At 40.0% G+C, this 22,739-nt stretch overlaps 1 protein-coding gene across 1 annotated transcript in view; it reads left to right on the top strand.

The window, feature by feature from the left end:
* The window catches only part of LOC120518770 (nectin-4-like), a 67,181-nt gene that overhangs the window by 31,652 nt on the left and 12,790 nt on the right, over nt 1-22,739 (top strand). Inside the window, exons 6-10 of the mRNA XM_039741724.1 lie at nt 10,338-10,489; nt 15,543-15,702; nt 15,976-16,051; nt 16,137-16,199; nt 16,531-16,722. Of these exons, the coding sequence (XP_039597658.1) occupies nt 10,338-10,489; nt 15,543-15,702; nt 15,976-16,051; nt 16,137-16,199; nt 16,531-16,722 (643 nt within the window). The remainder of the gene's footprint in view (nt 1-10,337; nt 10,490-15,542; nt 15,703-15,975; nt 16,052-16,136; nt 16,200-16,530; nt 16,723-22,739) is intronic.

The raw sequence follows: 22,739 nt of genomic DNA, 5'->3' as shown, positions 1-22,739 counted from the left end.
TATGTGTGTGTGTGTGTGTGTGTGTGTATATATATATATGTGTGTGTGTGTATATATATATGTGTGTATGTGTATATGTATATGTATATGTATATATGTGTATATATATATATATATATATATATATATATATATGTGTGTGTGTGTATATGTATGTGTGTGTGTGTGTATATGTATGTGTGTGTGTGTGTGTATGTGTGTATATATGTATATGTATAATATATATGCATGCAAATAGATGTAGTAATTGTTTCATGTTTATGATGCCATTAGATAACAATCTTTGCATTAAAATATTGAAGATTTGTAACGGTAACATCAATATACTGGAGGTGTCATTTAGCCTGTTTTGATTAAGTTTTTGTTGCAGTGCCAGTCAAAAATCCTACTTTTCATGTAAGCGCACAAAAGCAAACTGAAATAGAAACCTGAATGCTAACTCACTTAAATATCCACATTCACTGTTTGGTTTTTTTTTTTCCCCACCTAAAATTTATCAAGAAGTAGACCAAGTCATCTTATTTTTTAACATAAAGAAAGAACAGTCCACATATCTTTTTTTTTTTTTTATTCATAAATAAATCATTCTTTACTTGTTTATTAAGATTAAATAGATCCAGAATTCATGGACATTTAGAAATTCAAATTTAACTAATGCCTTTTTATAAATGATTGATCCCAATATGTTTTAGTCGGTTAAAACTGTAATATTCATTTTTCATTTATGCTTTTTTCATTTCGTCAGTAAAGATTTGAAGTTGTCAAAGAAGTTTATTTTCAATTCTTTGTCATGTTTATTACCTTTGTTTTGAAAGGATTTTGTTGAGGAAATTTGGTGGTCGTGGTGGTTATATAACTGTAGTGACTACAGTTATCATACTGGTAACATTTAAAAAAAATAAATAACATCAAATTAACTTTTGGTAGAATACATTTTTTTTTTTCCATCAGAGTCTAATGTCACCTAAGTCTACCCTGGAATCTTTGGCTACTAAGCACAGGAACCAATTCTGGATATAGCATTGACACATCACAAGGATTACATTCTGCTGTGAGGGATCACACTCCTCAGCCTCCCTGGAAAAGTCTGTTTGGGGGTTCTGGAGAGGAGAGTCCGTCGGATACTGGAACTTCGGATTCAGGAGGAACAGTGTGGTCTTCGTCCTGGTTGCGGAACAGTGGACCAGCTCTACACCCTTAGCAGAATCCTGGAGGGTGCATGGGAGTTTGCCCAACCAGTCTACATGTGTTTTGTGGACTTGGAAAAGGCATTTGACCGTGTCCTTCGGGAAATCCTGTGGGGGTTCTCCGGGAGTATGGGGTACCGGACCCCCTGATAAGAGCTGTTCAGTCCCTGTACAACCGGTGTCAAAGCTTGGTCCACATTGCCGGCAGTAAGTCGAGCCTGCTTTCAGTGAGAGTTGGACTCCACCAGGGCTGCCCTTTGTCACCGATTCTGTTCATAACTTTTATGGACAGAATTTCTAGGTGCAGCCAGGGTGTTTAAGGGGTCCGGTTTGGTGGACTCAGGATTGGGTCACTGCTTTTTGCAGATGATGTTGTCCTGTTTGCTTCATCAGGCCATGATCTTCAGCTCTCTCTGGATCAGTTTGCAGCTGAGTGTGAAGCGGCTGGGATGAGAATCGGCACCTCCAAATCCGAGACCATGGTCCTCAGCCAGAAAAGGTTGGAGTGCCCTCTCAGGGTTGGGGGAAGAGATCCTGCCCCAAGTGGTGGAGTTCAAGTATCTCGGGGTCTTGTTTACGAGTGAGGGAAGAATGGAGCATGAGATCGACGGGCGGATCGGTGCGACATCCGCAGTGATGCAGGCTCTGCATCGGTCTGTCATGGTGAAAAAAGAGCTGAGCCGTAAGGCAAAGCTCTCAATTTACCAGTCAATCTATGTTCCTACCTTTACCTATGGTCATGAACTATGGGTAGTAACCAAAAGAACGAGATCGCGAATATAAGCTGCTGAAATGAGTTTCCTCCGCAGGGTGTCTGGGCTTTCCCTTAAAGCCAGGGTGAGAAGCTCAGTCATCCCGGAGGGGCTCAGAGTAGAACCGCTACTCCTCCGCATCGAGAGGAGTCAAATGAGGTGGCTCGGGCATCTGATCAGGATGCCTCCTAGACGCCTTCTTGGTGAGGTGTTCCGGGAAGAGGCCCCGGGGAAGACCCAGGACACGCTGGAGGGATTGTGTATCCCGGCTGGCCTGGGAACGCCTTGGGATTCTCCTGGAAGAGCTAGAAGAAGTGGCCCGAGAGAGGGAAGTCTGGGCCTCTCTGCTCAAGCTGCTGACTCCATGACCTGACCCTGGATAAGCGGAAGAGGATGGATGGAAGGATTACATTTAGACAGGTCCACAAGATGTGAGATGGAACACACACATATATAGGGAAAGAACATGCAGAATTCACATAATGGCTGTGCTAGGTTTGAACCCTTTCTCTTGGAACTGTGCCTCTCACCATATTCAAAGAACATTTTTTTTTTTTTTTGTTCTTTTTCCACGATAGCCGTGGCAAATGAAAACTGAAGAAGCCTCAATTGCCATAACTCTCAAAATGGGTAGAAAAAAAGTATTAATATAAAATTAACACAATAACATAATAATTAGTGTTAAACTTTCATTGTAATATTATCTTTGCTTGAACCGTAGCATTGACTTTTTTGTGAACAATTAAAAACCAGAAATCTTGTGTGTGGTAATTTTAACAATTACATATGAAAACAAAAGGTGAAAAGTTCAAAATGTCAAAATATGCATGTATGTAGAATCAAATGGAATACAAATAACCATGATATTGTTGACAGGAAACGTTCCTGAATGCAAAGCCTTCCCTATATCTCAGTTTATGAGATTGTGACAGTACATCTGTCTGTGGCCCTGTCATCTAACAATCAATTTGTTTTTTTTGATCATTTGGTTGAAGCCAAGATATATGAAAATGAAGGTTAAGATATCTTACAATACAATACAATACAGTTTATTTTTGTATAGCCCAAAATCACACAGGAAGTGCCCCAATGGGCTTTAATAGGCCCTGCCATTTGACAGCCCCCAGCCTTGACTCTCTGAGAAGACGAGGAAAACTCCCAATAAAACCTTGTAGGGAAAAATGGAAGAAACCTCGGGAAAGGCAGTTCAAAGAGAGACCCCTTTCCAGGTAGGTTGGGCGTGCAGTGGGTGTCAAAAGTAGGGGGTCAATACAATACAATACACAGAACAGAACAATTCCTTAATACAGCATAATAAAAATTTTAGAAGTACGGTTTAACAGTAGATGATATGACATAATTAGGTTTGGATATTTTTAGAGTCCTGGAGACCTCATCCATCTAGCTGCCTCCCCATTTGGCCATGCCACGGCTGAAACGTTGCTCTGATGAAAGGACCCCTCTTTCCCATGATTCCTGTGATCCTCCATCAGGGATGACTTTACCATAGGCAGGCAAACAACTTGGCAGGTGGGGCATAGCACCAATTGCCACATTTGAAAAGCATTTCAAGATATCCTAAAATACAATTTATTTTTGTATTGTGTTGTATTTCAGGATATCTTGAAATGTAACATTTATGCTAATATGGTGCATTATAGACAAGTTTTAACTGCATTTTTGAATATCTCATTTACATTTTCAGAAAATCTTGATCTCAAAATACTTCCTGTAAAGTTTTATACTTCCAGTAAGCCCTACTATAATTTAGGTATATTAAAATATGTAAATCATCTGGAAAAAGTTTTGAATTACCTGACGTTTGTTTGTTTGGTTCTTATTTCTGCATACGGCATATTTAAATGTAGTCACTGTGTAGTGTGTTTTGAAATACATTTTAGCATCTCAAATTTTATTTACAGACATCTAAATGTTCTTTTGAGATATCCAAAATATTTGTAAGGATATTCGAAATGCATTTCCAGATACCTTTTAAAATAGCTTTAAGATAACTGAATAATATTCCACCATATTCAGTTTATTTTTTGTATAGCACTCTTCACTGTGTGCAGGCAGAGAGCCCTGTAACAAGTTAACAGGTAAAATTCAATTAAAAACTTCACAAATTACATAATGACCACACATCCATCCATTCATCCATCATCCAAACCACTATATCCTAACACAGGGTCACGGGGGTCTACTGGAGCCAATCCCAGCCAACACAGGGTGCAAGGCAGGAACAAATCCCTTGGCAGGGCGCCAGCCCACCACAGGGCACATACACACAAGGGACAATTTAGGATCGGCAATGCACCTAAACTGCATGTCTTTGGACAGTGGGAGGAAACCCACACAGACATGGGGAGAACATGCAAACTCTACGCAGGGAAGACCTGGGAAGTGAATGCAGGTCTCCTAAATGCGAGGCAGCAGTGCTGCCACTGTTCCACCCCTTGATAGGTATCTTGAGTTCTTAATGCATTCTCAGGTTTGTAGTAATGAGAAGTTCAGACAAGTAAGCAGGGACTTGGCCATTTAATGCTTTACATGTAACAAGGAGGATTTTGAAATTGTTCCCAAAATTCAGTGGAAGCCAGTGTAAGAACTTAAGAGATGGAGTTATGTGTTCGTACTTTCTAGTTATTTTAATGATTGTTGTTGCAGAATTTTGAACTTGCTGAAAAATGCATAAAGCATTGCTTAAACACATTGCAGTATTTAATCCTTCTAAAAATAAATGCTTGAGTTAGTTTGAATATCCTAATATTTGATCCCAAAGGTTCGATCAAATCAAATTTCACCGGTTACATGCAGTGCAATATATACTGAAATGTTGAATTGCTCAATTCCAGTGACTCTGCTTTTCAGGAAAATAGAAAAGGAAATTAACAATAATACATGACTTTATAAATATCAAAAATCATTAATAGAATTTTAAATATTTGAAAAATAAATAAAGATATTGTTGTGCCTCCAATACCCAAGGTGCCAGTGTGTTTGGACCAGCTTAGGCTCTGTTAATACTGAGGATGTGGTAGTGCCTCTGCGGTTTCCTCTTAAAATCCACAATTGGCTACTTTGTTTTGCTGACATTCGGGTGAAGACATTTGCCCTCTCACTAGTACTATAGACTCGCCACATCATTTAGGCAAGATTGTTCATTGTTGTTATTAAATATCATGCTTACTGTAATTAACTTTCCTTATATTTTGTTCTGACAAAGTGAGTGCTGTTTCCTGACTGAGCTGTTCTCCTTTCACAGATGTATTTTACTGCTGTCTGGCATGAGCAGTATTCACATTGAAGTGTCGGTAGTTGTTGCTTTATATATAGTCTGTTATTATCCACAGACTTTACCACATGTGCCTAGGAATGGACTGTTTAACTTGCCCTTTCACTCTCTGCCAATTATAGTTGTTTAGCAGCTTTCGTTGCTTCTCTTAAATCATACAAGGTTGCTTTATCATCCATTTTCCCAAACACAAGCACAGGTTTATCCCAGATTTATAAGCAGCAGTGCATGTGTTTAGTGCATCAGGAATGGTTTTATCTACCATTGCTTTTGGATTTGAGTAAGTCTTAATGATGACTTTTTGGTACTATTTCATTTATGAGAAATCCACTATAGGAAGTCCAAGCCTCCATAAACATATTGATGTTGTCATCATATCATAGTTGTACCTGAACATTCCCCAGTCAGCAACACTTCACATGACCTGGAAAGAGGCCTCTGATTGATCTGCCCAACTGGCAACCTTACTTGTGACTGCTTGCTTCAAGTTTTGTTTATCTCTGGACATAAGAAAGATGTTGTCATGGTTAGATTTGTTCATCAGAGACCGTGTCTGTGCTTTACAGCTGTCTTCATATTAAGTATAGCAGTGATCTAGAGTCTTGTTCCCTTTGGTAGAATATGTAATGTATTGATTAAAGTTCAGGATTTCCTTTTTGAGACTAGCCTTGTTTCGCAGGGCATTTCATATACCAACGGCTCCTCTGTGCAAGGAGAGCTGGCTGCAAAGACCAGGCTTCAATAATACATTATATTGTGAATTTGCAACTCCCACTAAAAACTGGAGTAGCAGAAACAATTCAGGTATTTTTTTTTGTTCTTTATTTCATCTTATACAATTTCTTGTATTAGGAATTTGTTAGTTTTTGCATACCCCTTGGAGTCAGCCATTATACAGCGCCCCGGGAGCAATTACAGGTTAAGGGTCTTGCTCATGGGCCCAGCAGAACAGGATCTCTTTTGGCAGTGATGGGGATTTGAACTGGCAATCTTCTGAATACCAGCACAGATCCTTAGCCTCCGAGCCACCACTCCGCCCCAAGTATTGATATTCCTTGTAGTAATGTTATTAGGTGTTGTGTTGCCTCTACTTTAAATAAAATATTTTACATTATACAGTTCTGCTTGTTTCTGATAGAGGTATTATAAGAGAATACAAGAAGACAGAAACCATGCTGGGCAAAAATATCTTTCTAGAAGAAGTCCCATTGAATCAACATGTTTGTCCACTGGTTCAAATTTTAGGTTACAGTACCTATTGTAAGGGCTTGTAAGTATCCCTGCTTATATCTGACATCTCTCCTGTGGAGAATGCTGGAGAAGAGGAAGACCACCCTGTACAGAAGTTTCAGATTCAATGCTTCTAATATCTTTGAAATGGATTTATACAGTATTGTATCTAGTTGATTTATATTTTTAATATCCCACATACTGTTCTGCAAGTCCACACACAGAAAGAAACCTTGAAAATGGATATATTCATGATCGTCATTTACCTTTGCCAAAATCTGATATTCAGGGATTCATCTAACTTTTCACCCCACTCTAATCCCCAGTGTTGACCTTGCATTTTCCAAAACCACAGATTTGGTTCTTGAAATGGTGTTGCCACCTAAGTTTTCTATATTTTAATCATTTGCAAAAGTTGTTGTAAATTTAATTTGTGTGTGGGTTTTTTTTTTTATTTTTATTACATTACATCTAAATATATGTATACTCCTACATATTTATTGTGTGGTGTAGATTTCTGTATGTTTTTTGGAGTCTTCAGCAGTTGCTATTTCAGAAGAACTTGATACATTTTTGAAGGGTTTCAGTAGCATATGATATGTCTGGTTTTGCCATAACTTGTAGAGGTATATCTCAAAGTGAAACATGTTCCCGGCTTTAGTTTCCAAAACCTCTGGTCTTAGAGTGACTCGAGGAACCTGTTTCCAGTGTAATTCCTATACCACCAAGCTGGTTTGACTAGTCTGTTTTTTATTTTTCCATTGGTGCAAGTATTCCTGCGCTCTAAACATGCAGCACAAAAGGGGCATTCAAACTGGTGTCTGTCCTTTTTTTGTTTTGTGCCTGTAATGTACATGTCATGTGTATTTCATTTTTTTTATTTTTTCAATGTGTGTATTTTTATATTTCAGTAACTACAGATTTACAGGGTTTACAGAGGTGTTTTTTTCAGAAATAAAAGTTTAGGTAATGGTCAATTATGAACTTATTTTGTTTTGTGAAGTTCATGTTAATAGCTTGTGTGCCTTATCAGCCTTTTCACTATATGTGACTTTCATTTTCAGGATTTAAAAAAAAAAAAAAAAAAAATCTTCTATGCTTATAGTTTGAAATTTTCTCCTCGCCCACTGGTTGACAGTGTTCATGGTTAAATAGGGGGAAAAAATATTCTAACAAGTTTCTTTGCATGACTGCAAAAACATAATCCGAGAAAAACGGAACTTGTTACAATTAAAAATTCGGTAAACAATAAGTATTGGTAATCTCTGCTCTGTGGGGATTGTGCTCTTAAAGACACATACTCCTACAATGACCAACAATTACACTTTATGAACACTTTTTTATAGTAGTAAAGGCTACCTAATTTGACATGTGCCAGGTTTGTGTGGGGAGAGTAAACCTGCCCCCCCCCTTTGTCTAGTAAAATGTATAATTGTATATATTTTCATTTTTATTTTTATGAAGCTCTCTCTTGATCCCATCTCTGCACCTTTATGGCACTTTAGTGTAAAATTGGTAATTCTTGTAATTCCGGAGTGGTGGCTCAGAGGCTAAGAATCTGCGCTGTTATCCCAAAGGTTGCCGGCTCAAGTCCTAAAGAGATCCTACTCTGCTGGGCCCTTGAGCAAGGCCCTTAACCTTCAATTGCTCCAGGGTGCTGTACAATGGCTGACCCTGCACTCTGACCCCAAGGGGTATGCGAAAACTAACACTTTCCTGATACAAGAAATTGTATAAGGCGAAATCAAGAACAAAAAAAAAATCCTATAGTTTGTGTTTTTTTTTTGTTTTTTTTTCCCAAGCCATTTTTTGTTTTAGATTTGTTTTGTCTATTGTCTAATCTGTGGCAGGCAGTGTGGTGTAGTGGATAAAGCTTTGGATCTTGAGATTGTGAGTGTAAATCTCACTTCTGACACAGTGTGAACATGAGCAAATCACTTCACCAGCGTGTGCACCAGTTGTGTGGGAAAGAAAAAAAAACAAACATATTTTCTAATTTGCCTTGAATAAAGGCATCCACCAAATAATAGTAGAGATGTAGTGTATATAATAGAGAGAGAGAGAGAGAGTGGTAGATATCTTATATATAAATGTCTTTGCGTGGAAGTGTGTGTGTCTGTCCGGCCCGGAAGTGAGAGGTGGAGTTGAGCTAATAGCTCCAACTCCGAAGAAACAGAAAACTTGCTTAGCTGCTGATAACACAAGCTGGGCTAGCATGTCGGCAAAACGAAACCTCAGAAGAAAGACAGTCGATTGGCTGATAACATCGGCAAAACGGTATCCCTTTTACTTTTCCTCCTGCTGCTAATGCACAAGCGATGTGAGCATATCGGTAAAATGAATCCTCCTAGGAGAGAGCTGCCCGGGGTAGTTCCTTTCAATTACATTTCAATTTTTTTTCCTGACGATTTCAATAGTTTCTAGGACCCCAGGCTTTTTACAGCACGGGCTTACACAGCTAGTTATTATTTAATACTTCATGGTGGACTCAATGTGTTCAAGCTCTGGGAAAGTAAACTAAATGCTAAGTGTTCTAGATTGTTCACAAGCTTTTTCTAGTCAAAGCAATCATTTGGATTTTATATAGAATTGCTGGCAAATACCTCCATTTCGACTGCTCTCACTAAAACCATAGTTAAGACTTGCACATCATTAAATTGAAGCTTTGTAAACTTACGCAAGTTCTTCAAGAGGGAGTTCTTTTCTAGGATAAAATATACTTAGTTGATATTTCCAATTGGTTACTATTTATACAGTATATAAAGGGGAAAAAATAACCCCCCTTACTTTTTTAAGATTAGTGACTGTGGCAGGCTGCAGCCTGAAATATGTGTAATATTACAGTTGCAACTCTGTGGCAAACAGTGTGGTGTAGTAGATAAAGCTTTGGATCCTGAGATTGTGGGTGCAAATCTCACTACTGACACTGTGTGACCACGAATTGAATTGGTGGGACTTGACTCTAAGTGGACATAACAACTGCAGGTGTTCATTGCTGTCCATTTATGTTGTGTGGTGTTTTTATTATCTGCTACCTTTGTCTAAAGTCACAAGGGCTTGCAATAGTCTTCAAAGAACACAGTGTGTTATAGTTGTGAAATGGACTTAGATATGGTCATTGATCATTTGCTACTTGCATTAATTAGGAAATGACATGAACAATCTATATAGGGCTTTCAGGTAACCAATAAGGGAAAAAAAGTGCTGTGTATTTGGTTAACAAAATCTTTTGATCATAATCGTAAAGTGGCAGCCGATTTCCTTAGCTGCACAGTTTATGTTCTTCTTACAAATATTTGGATGGCCTTTAGGAATTGGATACTGCAATTGCGCCATCAGCCTATTCATCACTGTTTGCCAGTCAGAATGATACATGTGTGTCTAGATGGGTAATATCTTGACAGACCTAGAATTTGAAAATCCTATCAGTGACCCTGGAGGAGACAAAAAAAATGGGAGTTTCAAAGCCTAAGGGGGACTTCATTGTGTGTGCGCATCTCAGGGCGTACAAAGAAAAAGGTGAGTAAATTGCCTATAGTGCTGGCAACTGATACTGCAGCCAAGAGCCCCTCCCTTACTATAACAAACTGCCTGGGAAACAATTTTTGGCTTTGGAGAAAAAGTGAGGTAATTGCTGTCATGTCAAGGCTTGCTGATGAGGGATTCTCATGAAGAAAAAGTGAGGTAAAAATGATATTAGAGAATGTCGAGAGATTCTTGAGAAAAGAAGTTGGGGAGCATAGGTGTAGGACTGGCTTGCTTCTAGTCAAGGCAAAAGTGGAAAAATTAAGAACTTATTTTTTCCCAGTCTATAGCCTTTGCTTGTGTAATAAACATAATAGTACAAAAATTCAGATTTTTTTTTTTCTTCAGGGACAATGGTGACCTCCCAGATGGTGTAAAAGTAGACAATGACACTCTGAAGTTCACACGACCACTGTTGCCCACTGATGCCGGACGCTACCACTGTCATGCAGAGAACAGAGCAGGTTCTGGGACCATTTTTCGGCAGATAAATGTGGCAGGGGTGGGTTTCTTTTTTTTTTTTTTTTTTTTTTTTCAGGTCCGGAAAGCTGCAACTTCAGTGATATCATTACAGATAGACTGCACATGTTCTGACTCTGATGTAACTAGAGAATTAACTATTGAATTAATCCTGTCTTAGTAATGGAATCTAGTAATTTGGATGATACCAAACTATTTTACATTTGTTGGGATTTGTGGGTTCTTTGAGCCAGGTGTTCATTTCAAAGGCCAGGTAAAGTATTCAAAATGACCATGCAGCAGTTACAGTTGCCTTGGAATTTTATTTTAACTTGTATTGCTGTGCTTAACTCTACTTTACTTTACATTTACAGCCCAGCATTATCATCCAAAGAAGTGTGCAGCACAAATTATGGGTGCACAACTGCAAATAAAATGAATTGGTAACTATATGCAATGCCATCCATAATGTTTGGAATAAAGAAGCATTTTTTTTTTTTTGCCCCTCTGCTCCATGGTTTAAAATTACAAATTCTATAATTCAGTGGTGATCAAAGTGCCCATTGCAGACTTTAATTTAAGGGGATTTGCATACTTTTTGGTCACACCATGTAGAAATGAGAAACGACAGTACTTTTTAAGCACATCCCTCTGTCCCCCCCATCTATCCCCATCTCAGGGCACCTTAATTTTTGGGGCAATGGGTGTCACGGGTGTTTGTGATTACTCAGGTGTGTTCCCATGCTTCATTAGTGCAGGCATAAGATACCTAGGTTTGGCTTCTACCCTTTGGAGTCTGTAGTTAGTATTGTTCAGCACGAGAACCAGGGCTGTGCCAGTGAAAGTCAAAGACACCATTATGGGGTTGAAAAACAAGAATAAAACCATTTAGACACATCAGTAAAACCTTAGGATATGCTACAAAAACAGGATGGTCATATTACAATTTTTGAAAAAGTACTTAAAAGAGTTTACAAAATTCTGTAAAAAGTACTGGTGTGCAAATGAGACAAAGATGAAGAATGATGGTTAGAGCAAAGTGTGGAGACCTAGAGAAACTGCCCAAAATCCAAAGCATACAACTTCATTTGTTCAACATGATATTGGGAGTGTTATGGCTTGGTCATGTATGGTTGCCACAGATACTGACGCACTTGTCTTTACTGATGATGAAACTGCTGATGGCAGACGGACAATGAATTCTGTGGTGAATAGAAACCTCTGATCTGCTCATGTTCAAGTAAATGCCTCAGCTTGTTGGATGGTGCTTCCTCTCACAAAAATATAATGATCTCAAACATACCACTAAGACAACACATGGGAGTTTTAAAGTTTAAAAAAAAAAAAAAAAAAGGAAAATGCTGGAATTGGCCTAGCCATTCACCCGATTTAAATCCAACTGAGTATGCCTTCCATATGCTGAAGAGAACACTAATGGGGACAGGCCCACAAAACAAGTTGGAGCTGAAGATGCCTGCATTAGAAGCTTGACAAAGCATCTTGGCACCTGGTGATGTCTATGAATTGCAGACTTTGAAAAGTCATTGCATTCAATGAATATGCAACAAAGTACTAAATATGTCTGCTTTAATAGACCTGCCATTGCTATGTCCCAATCATTATGATGCTGTAAAAAGAGTATTATTTTTGAAATGTACGTAAATTTCTTTAATTTAGAAGTCTGTAGTGTTCACTACAATCATGTCTGAATTGTTTGCAATTTTAAAATGTGGATCAGAGAATCAAGGAAATATGTCTTTGTCTCAAACATCATGGAGGGCACTGTAGTTCATATACTATAACTGGCTGCTCCTACATTTTACCTTAGCATTTTTCACTATTATGACCATGTGAAATTGATCAGAAAGCATAAAAAGTAGGATGTGGTGGTCAGTCTTTGGTTTCATTTGGTTTGTTATCGCATGACTTCTTTTTTTAAATGTACTGAAACTTTCTGCCATCTGCTGTCCACAAATCCTATTACAAGAGCTCTAGAATGTCTGGCTGCTCTTGCCACCTAGTGTAGCCATGTTGCAATTGTACACTTAACATTTATTTATCAGCTTCCATGAAAACTGCTGTCTTTAGATCTTTATTGCACGTAAAGTGATCTACCAGCCCTCTAAAGTTGTCTTGGTTCCAATAGTTTTACCACAGAAACGGTGCATTAGATATGAAGAAGAATGTAGGTACTTTTTAAATAGAGCAAGAGAGAGCAGGTTTGATATCAGTATTATGAATAATGAGTGTTTAAACTTGAATGTAGCTTCTAAGATAGCTGGCCATTTTTTAAAATTAGTTTTTAAACAAGGTGTCCAGGAGGAAGTTGGTTAGAACAAAACCTTATATAAATTTTCTAATTTTTTCACCAATTGAAGTACAGATAGATGGAAGCAGTTACATAAATGGGATGCTGAAAGAAGCATGTTGGGGACCCTCATATTCATATCTTATTTTGGATTATTTGGGAATGAATAGAAAATACTGTGTTGTGTCAGTATATATAATATATAATTTTTTTAAGTCATAATGGGGGTCTAAAATATAGGCTCACACACCATAGTGTACATGAGACAAACAGAATCTGGCTCTAGATCTCAGAACTGTAAGGAGGCAGCTCACTTTTTTAGTTCAAACTCTATAATCTTCTATTCCTGTTTTGTACTTTGAACATTTTTCAATAGAAGAGTGTGAATTTAGGGCTTCCAGTGTATTGAAGGTAAAGCATCCAGCATATTGTATTTCTAAGTCTAATTTTATCTGCAAAAAGTAACCTTCATCTATTTTTTTTCCCTTTTGAATACTTATATAAAAGTTTTCTGTATTCTGTTAATAAGGAAGACATTTGAAAGGTGTTTTTCCCATGAGAAAATGCATTATAGACTGTTCACAATAGCAATACTAGATTTTAAGGTCTTAGGTAAACTTCAACATACCGTAACTTGAAAATATACAATTGTAGTCTAGAACATTGATCGTATTTTGGTTGTCAAGAATAACTCCAAGAAATGTAGGCATTTGTTAATTCTGGTCTGTTCAGTTTGACTTGCAGGCTTGCTTATGCAGTTTCAGTTCTTTGAGAGACTTAAGTGAAGATCTGTTACTTCTGTGAAGTGCAAACTCCATTAAAAATATATTTTTCTGAATCTTAACCAAACATCCTTCTGTCAGTTAAGTTTCTGAACCCTAATATTTCATTATAGAATCAATTGTAGCCTGTTGTAGCTAATTGTATAGGGGAAGCACTTGGCACTATGGCATATACCAGATGAGCATTATAGTTCCATTGTAGGGAAAGCTCCTGCAATCAGACGTAAATACACACAAACTGGGTAAATCAAGTTGCTAGCCAGCCCAACACATGTGCTGTATGCAACTGGACTGGGACTGTAGCCGATGCGTGCTGATCCTAAGATGCTCATTCTACAAGTTACTCCTCCATTTTTATTTCTATAAGCCTGATAGCTTTAGTTACCTCTAAAGTACTGGCTTTAATCTCCACCAGGTTTTTTACACAGTAACAAAATTAAAACTTTAGGTGCATCAGCAGAGTGGTCTAAGATACGTTTTAGGTGAAATTTCACAAATGTCTCTGTTGGAAAACCACTGTTTAAGTATTCCTCTCCTAACTGTATTTAACAGTCTACTTTATATACCTGATCACATTTAACACTAGAATTACCAGAGCCTACGAGAAAACTCGTTAATCCAGCCCACCTTAAATCCGTTCCCACCTTTCCATCAGCATCTTTTGTCCTGTAAATGTACCGATTAAGACAAGCAGCCTGCTATTCCATCCCCCCCACCATCTCGGAACGTTCACAAACTTCTCCCAGCTCATGCCTTGTTTGATTATCTGAGAGATAATAGAGAGAAGTGTGCGCATTGTAACAGGTACACATGTCGTAAATGTAGGAAAGACGGTACTTGCGTGTGTGTGAACTATGAACATTTGAATTTGATGATTGTATATAGCGCTGAACTGACCTCATAAAAGGTCATAAAATGAATAATTTCAAATAACATATATACCTACGTCTTTTTTTTTTTTTTTTGACATCATAAACCATAAGGTGCATACTAATTCTGCGTGAGCAGGAACACTCAATAAAATTGAATAAAAAAAATAAATCTAAGTGACGGTGAGATACAAAGAAGGCAGATTCACTAGCGTTTGTGTGTCCGCTTTTATCCCTCCAGATCAGAAAATGTCCAGTTCCATTACCTCTAAACACCACTCACATCTATAGTTACTCTGTTTCAAATAAAAACTAACAGCGTCCGATCCCTAGGATGGTAGTATGTATCGTGATCGTGAAGTGGAAAAAAAAAAAGGTAACTTTTACAAGTACAATACTATAACTGTACACGGTCTGTTACAGATGCAAACCAAATGTATGTGTGTACTGTATGATATTAATAATAAGAGCAGCTCACTACTGAAAATGGCAAATATAGGAGGCAGTGGGAATTGAACCGGGGACTCTTGATTACAAGTCAGCAAATCTTAACACTACGCCACAGAAGCTGTTGTATCGTCCTTGAACCTTTTGCGAAAGTGTTTATTTGATCTTTGGACTTCAGGCTTCACACAATCTATAGTTTATGCCTACATTTTGTAACATTTATTACTAAAATATGAAAAAGTTTGTTTTAACAATGTGTTGGCACAGATTACTGTAGAAACGGAACACACATGAAATGCATGTGTTCCAAATAACGATCTATTATTTGCATTCTAAAACTCCAGCACTTCACTCCCAGATAATCAAACAAGGCATGAGCTGGGAGAAGTTTGTAAACGTTCTGCATTGGTGGGGGGATGGGATACCCGGCTGCCTGTGTTAATCGCCACATTTACAGGACAAAAGACGTTGACGGAAAGGTGTGAACGGATTTAAGGTGGGCCGGATTTTTCTCGTAGGCTCTTGTAATTCTAGTGTTAAATCAGCACCAAACTTACCAAACTGGCTCTGGAGCTGGTGATTTATAACCTGTTGCAATGGTTCACAATGACTATGAACAAATGTGGAGTTTTTCCAGGACTTTGACCTAACTGGTTAATATTATGTTTTGTCTGTTTTATGACCACAGTATCTTCTGCAACAAAGGCTGACTTCATCTCTTTGTCCATCATTGCTGCAGCAGTCATTACAGCTGTCCTGCTGCTAGTTCTGTTCATTTCTGTGTTTCTACTGAACCGCTATCACAAGAGGAAAAACAAGAAGTTGGAGATGGAACTGAACTCAAAGAAGTAAGTATTTCAGAGGGGTTTTGTTAAGCAATGCATTGATGTAATAAGAGCAGAAAAATGCATGCACCATTCAGGTGGGAGCTTGGAGTTGGATTATAGTATATAATGTCAACAGGCTTGAAATAACAAGGAAGAATCAAGATGATGGCATCTGTATAAATACTATGCAGTTCCATGGTCAACAAGGGAATTAAATTGTATGCTTGATGTTTAAGGTGATGAGGCAGTTTGGGAATATAAGTGCTTAACCGCTTTCTTTTTTCTATCATTCAGTGATGAGCTCTCCAACATTTCAAGACAAACCTCGGTTAGAAGGCTGAACTCCATAGGCACAGACCCCAGGTCACAGGTGCTGTAGGCTTATTATTTATACAAATGTGTAAATAATCTCAATTCCATCATTTTATAATAACATTTTGTGGTTTTTTTTGCAGAATGATGATCCTCTCATTGGGCACGTGGACAGTGCAATGAGAAGCAGCATGTCTTCTCTGGGGGTAAGCATTTGTTCTCATCTTTTAAAAGTCTATATACTTTTGCAGCTGAAGATCCACAAAGGGAGAAAATGAATCACGTATCATAAAGTAGTTTTTATTCCTTAACTTTCAGCCCCTACCAGGAACCTTCATCAGAGGATAATTCTTAGACATACAAGAATCAAAGGCAATATATAGCAAAATTAGGTGGAGGTGGGGACCTATATAGATATTTGCCACTTGTTTCATTCTTAAATCTGTGCCGTACAAAAAAAAAGTAACACCTATACGTTGGTTTAATAGTGAACATATAATGTGCATTTTAAAAACTGTCCCGCTAATTCTTCTACAGGAGAATACCACCCACTATCGAGACAGCCGTTCCACTGTATCTGCAGGCCGAGGGTCAGACCTAGTGGGTCGCTCCCCCACTGCACCCCTTCTAAAGAATGAAGATGACAGGGAGCAAGAAGAAAACCTTCACAACATTAAGAAATGTGGAGAACCTCTGATTCGGCACTGCCAGAGTCGCTCATCTTTTGGGGTGAGTGATTAAAACTTAGGGAAGATATGAAAATTAACAAGGTGAACATTACTAAGACAGTCTTTACAATTTAACAAACTCCTGAGGGTTTTAAAACAAAATAGGACATTTTTTATTGTATATTTCTTGATGAATTACTAAATTTTAATGACTTGACTATTTTCCAAATCTGCTAATGAGAAGCACACAATAGCATTATAAAGTTGAGAATTAACTGAAATGAATAATGTACATGGCAGTTATGTCGATATCATGTCAGCTTAAAGTAATCCTGTACACCTGCCTTAAACAGAGATAAATGACACTAGTTGTCAGAGACTATAGTGTGGTGCAGATCTAATTATGCAATTTTCATTACGCTATAACTTATTAAGTTTATTACATAGAAAATCACCTGAAAAATCCCGGACCATCGAGAAGTGTGCGAACTGACGACATGAAGAATCGTCTTCACGCCACACTGGAATCGTCACAGCATAAATCAAAGTCATCCAGACAATCTGGATCTGCATAATTCGATCTGGACCACCCTGTTGTATGGCAGGGAATCTGGGAGATCAATTTGGGGGTGTCCTCGAGATGCTGTAATTTTCACGATTTAATCAGTTTGTCAATAAAACCTTTACAGAAAAGGAAACACTGTAGAGATGACTGCCTCTTTGCTAACATGCTGAAAAATTTAGAAAATAGGGATGTTGATGGTTATATTTTAATATGGCCAGCCACATGGACAAATGGTAAAAGTTCAGACTGTGACTAGGTTTTACAAACTGTGGTTTATATTGACAGATGTCTTATTTAGAGATCAGTTCTGCAGTGTATTGTTTTTGAAATTTCAAAATATATATATATTTCTTTCAATATTGTTTAACTGAAGACCCACCAACTTAGCATTAATTTACTTTTTTTAACCAATTTGTTAAGGGTGTTTGAATTTTTATTGGTGGTTATAATGTTTTCAAGAAAATGGTGTGCAAAATCTTAACATGCCAACTATAAAAACATTTTTGGAGTGCCATGCACTTCTGAAATGTATGACAAGCAAGTTCCAGGTTATAATTTCCAAGCCTTAACTGTTTTGTCTTCAATGGATGCTTACACCGTATTTCTGCCTTTCCTAAGAGAATAAAACAGGAGTCCCACTAGTAGGAGGAGCGGTTTGAACATGTAATGCCTAACTCTGACTAGTCGTTGTTGTAATATTGTGAAATACTGATCCGTTAAAATATTCTGTGTATTAGATTCCAAGAATGCAAATTTGATTAGAAAGAATACAAATCTAAGATAATTGCAATATATGAGTAAATTCAAAAAATGAGAATTTCATTTATCTACCATTCAAAATTGACTTGTCAAAATGCAAATTAGAGATTTATGATGTACTTCAAATCATACAACTGAAGGTTTTTTTTTTTTCTTCTTCAATTGACGTCTATAGAGCTGTCAGCTGGAGATGTCTATAATTGCAGTATGTTACTGAGTAATTTAATTTTGTGTTAAAGGGGTTTTAAATTTTTTAATATCTTATGCAGATTCCCAATTTGAAAATCTAGGAATACATTTTCATGTGTTGACATCCAAATAATAATTGTCATTATTTACATTTTCACCATTGGATACTGTGAAATTGTGACAGCTTCAAAAGGAATTTAAATTAAAGATTATTTTCCTTCATTGACTTGTAATTGCATATATCTGAGATACTGGGATTCTTCAAAATCATTTGATGGAAAATTCCTTCATTAGATTAGACAGCCCAAGCACAGACTGTGCTGTTGAATTCTTAGGAGAGAGTGGGTGGCTAGTTGGCTGAGGTCTCCAGGATTGTGACTGTATCTGACTTTGACTTTGTGTTTCTCTAAAACAGTTAACTGTGGACCCCACCAGAGGTTTTTTTCTCCAGGGATACTGCTAACTTGATTTTTTGTTTTCTTTCTCTTTAGTCAACTGGCCATAGTTAAATAATTAATTAATGGACAGATATTGTTGGTTTCAGTTTATGTTTAAAACTACTTTTTTCCTGTGTGTGCTTTGTGTACTGATTCTCTAATCTTATTAGTAATATGTAAAATTTGTATCTGCATTTTTCTGGAGAACATGTCACAGTGCTCTGTGTCTGCACTTATTGGAGAGTGCGATACTAAAATAAACTGAATTAAATATCTCTAATTAGAATACTGTTGATACTGAAAATAGGAGGTGTTACCAATAAGACTGAAATTACCATAAGACATTGAATGTTTTTGTTTTTTTTTTTATAGATAAGCCCATGTGACTTCAGCTTTAAGAATGTTGAAATGGTTCAAGAATGAGTTTCAATTTTATTGATGGTCTGCTTTTAAAATTTTAACTAAGATTTTCAGCCTCTGGGTGTAATGCTATGTTAACAAAAGCCACTATTTCTGTTTTACAGGAATGCATGGGAGAGATATGATAGTCTCAATAGTTTTTCATGCTACTAGTCCTTAAGTCTGCCTTGTGGGGTGGCGTGTGTGTCCCCTTTCTTAAGTTTTGTCCTTCCCTATAATGGACTGATATCTCCTGAAGGAAGGAATTCTGCTTTTTTTACCTGGTACTGCTGTGATAGGTTCCGTTTTTGAAAAGGAATGTGATTTTTTTTTTTTTTTTTTTTTTTTTTTAAATTGATTAGATAAAAAATGTACGTACTTTATTTTATATTTGACTAGCTTTGATAATTTGATTTAAAGTAGCAAGTTATTTTTTATTATTTTATTTCAGTACATTTTGCTATGTTCATTCCCAATTTTTTTGAATGTTTGCCTTTTTTGGGTGAGCTGTTGTGGGTTGGTTCATATAGTTCACCTCATCAGGTTTGAGAATGTGACACTTTTTATAAAGTTAGTAACTTGGTGTAAGGAATTCAGGAGAAAAAATATTATGGATTTGTAAGTTCAAATAAATGTTTAGGTTTGGGTTATATGAGTGAAACTAAACCTGTTAGAATGATTAGGATCTCCATGAAACCAATGTGAATTTTACTTTAGTTTTTCTTGTTGATTCAGTTGGCTAAGCACAACAACAAAAACTGTTTCACCTACTTGAGAATTTCTTGACGCTACTCTGACTTTTATAGCTTTTTATCATTTCTCTTGCAAGTTGCCTTTTTGTTTTCTAAGAGGCAGTGTTCAGTTGACCAGGTTGGCATTTGATTTAGTTAATGCTTGGCGAGATGTTAACAAGTCCTTGACTGGTCAAGAAAACTGTTTCCTAATCATCTTATGAAACGGTGTCTAAAACATTCACAGTAGATGTGTCATTTTTTTACAGACTGATGGTCCTTGGGGATTTCCACTAATTTTAAACTCTATTTGGTTGCAATCTTAAGTAGTACATTTTTTCCTGCTAGGAACTGGTTGTCAGATTTCCTGCTGGAAGGGGTGATGGATGCTTAACACTAGAATTACCAGAACCTACGGAAAAAATCATAGATCTGGACCACCTTAAATCCCTTCGCACCTCTCCATCAACATCTTTTGTCCTATAAATGTGCCGATAAAGACAAGCAGCAAGCAGCCTACTATTCCATCCCCCCACCGCTGCAGAAAGTGCTTCCAGCTCATGCCTTGATTTATCTGGGAGTGAAGTGCTGGAGTTGTAGAGTGGAAATAATAGATTGTTATTTGGAGCACATGCATTTCATGTGTGTTCCGTTTCTACAATAATCTGTGTAAACACATTTTTCAAACAGAAATGTTTTTCATATTTTAGTAGTAAATGACAAAATGTTGGCATAAACCAGAGGTCACTAACAGGTGGACCTCGGTCCACATCCGGACCGCAAAGCTGTCTCATACGGACCTTGACTTACAGCCAAAACAAAAGGTTATCATTTAAACATGATGGGGCTTCTATTTTTACCCGGCGCAGCTTTTGTAATCTTTACGGTAATGGTGAGGAAATACACAGTATACGCTGTGAACTTGACCCAGGACACAGGCAGACAGACATCGTTATGCTCACCACACACTCGTTTATTATATACTATTTACAGATTGTCCCGCGCTCAACTCCCCAGTGCCTCTTGCACCGATTCAATAGCTCAGGCCTTACAACGCCTCTGTCTCTCTTTCCAGGCCTTACAATGCCTCTTTCTCTCTTCTCTCTGGCCGCCTCCAGTCCTCCCGCTAGCTCCGTCCTCTTCCACCCGACTTCCGCTCCAGACTGAAGGGAGGCGGCCCCTTATATAGTGCTCCCGGATGAGCACCAGGTGTTTCCGGCATCCACTCTTGGCCACGCCCAGCGTGGCGGAAGTGCCGGCTGTCCTCCCGGCAGCTCTCCGGTCGCCACAATAAGTCTTCCCCCCGGCACTTCCTGGTGTGGCGGAGGTGCCGGGCTCCCGGGATAATTAGGCACCGGGGCGCCGCCTGGCGGTGGCCACGGGTCCCTACAGGGCTGGGCTTCAAAGCCCTGTACCCGAGGCCCCCTGTCTAACCAGGACGGACGCCCCACTCGGTCTGGAGGAGGCACACGCCTCCTCCGGTCCTCTAAGCGTTCCCGGCCGGGCTCCACCCCGGCCGAGGGCCACACGGGATGAACCGGCATCGGGGCGCCGCCTGGCGGTAACCACGGGCCCCTACAGGGTAGGGCTTCCATGCCCTCGACCCGTGGCTCCCAATAGAACCAGGGCGGGCGCCCCCTCGCGGTCTGGAGGAGGCACAAGTCCTCCTCACGTCCTCCTGGCGTCCCGGCGGGCTCCAGCCCGGCCGGGGCCACATGCCCACCGCTAGCGAGGACACGTGGGTCCGAGCGGCACAACCCGAAGGGCAGCACGTCCCCGGTGAGGGTCCTACTATGCCCCCAGGGTCCAACACGGCACCCTGGGACATCCGTCTTCGGCACCCCGCCGGCGCAAGCGCGCCCCTGTGGTCTCGCCCCGCTCTCGCCCCGCTGTTCCCGCAGCTGGGACACTATTGGCCTCTCGGCGTGGAGCCCTCCCGCGGAGCGGCCCGTTTCAGGAGGGCAGGTCCCTGAAGACGTCGTCCTCAGCGCTTCGTCGGGGCTTCGGGCCTGTGGAAAAAAGGAAAAGAGGGCCAGAAGCACTGCCAGGACACTCACCCGAGTGCCCTGCCGGTCTCCGTACCGCAGTGCTCCTGCCCCTCCGCCAGCCCCTGACTTGCCTGCCGAAGTCCTCCGTCGCAGGTTCCATGCCCGTCCGCCTGTTGTCCGCGGCACCGCTCGCAGGCGGCTCGCCCAGCCGCCCAGGGATCTCCTCTGCCCGCACAGAGGGCGGCCTCATTCGGACGCGCACCCAGCGCAGCGTCCTCCCTGTCCGAGGAACCGGCATTCACCCCTCGGTTCCTCCCTCTCTTCTTGGACGCGTTGGCGGTCTGGGTCTGAGCATGGCAATAGCTCAAACCCAGCCCCGTCTGCGTCCCTGCAGAGCGACGGGAAACAGCCGCGGGCTTGGAGCGCAGGGCGCTAGGACCCGGGGCACTTTGCAGCCCTGATCCTACCAGCCCCTGCGTGTACGACCTCCTCGCCTCGCCAGCCATCTGCACCACCGCGTCCGCTGTTGGGAAGTTGCCTACTTGGAGCCGGTCTTCCCGTAAACGGTCACGGCCATGTTCGGCGAACCCCCCTACTTGCTTTACGGGGACGGCAACACTCACCACCCCCGCAGTGCTCCGCCGGCCTCCGGTTCCAGCGCGCGCCCGATCCTCCGTCTCACCCGACGTCTCTCCCGACGCGACCGCCTTCCCCATCAGCTCCTCCAACTGAGCGGCGATAGCACTCAGCATCTGCATCATAGACGACTCGGCGGGCGAGGGGATTCCCCGACACGCGCCGAGCCGCTGGTGGGAACAAAGAGACAGACGCCGGTGAGCTTACCTGTCGATCAGCTGCACTCGACGCCTGCCTCCTGTGGGCCACTCCTCCTGGCCCAATCGGGTCTCTTCTCCGCACGGGACTGGCATTCCTTGGACCCGCCTCTATCCAATCATCGGCGGGTACGCAAGACACACCGGCCAATCCGTGCCTGTCAGCGGGCGGGACCA

Source organism: Polypterus senegalus, chromosome 18, assembly GCF_016835505.1.
Source record: "Polypterus senegalus isolate Bchr_013 chromosome 18, ASM1683550v1, whole genome shotgun sequence".
Lineage (NCBI taxonomy): Eukaryota > Metazoa > Chordata > Cladistia > Polypteriformes > Polypteridae > Polypterus > Polypterus senegalus.
This window is presented reverse-complemented; position numbering and strand designations above follow the sequence as displayed.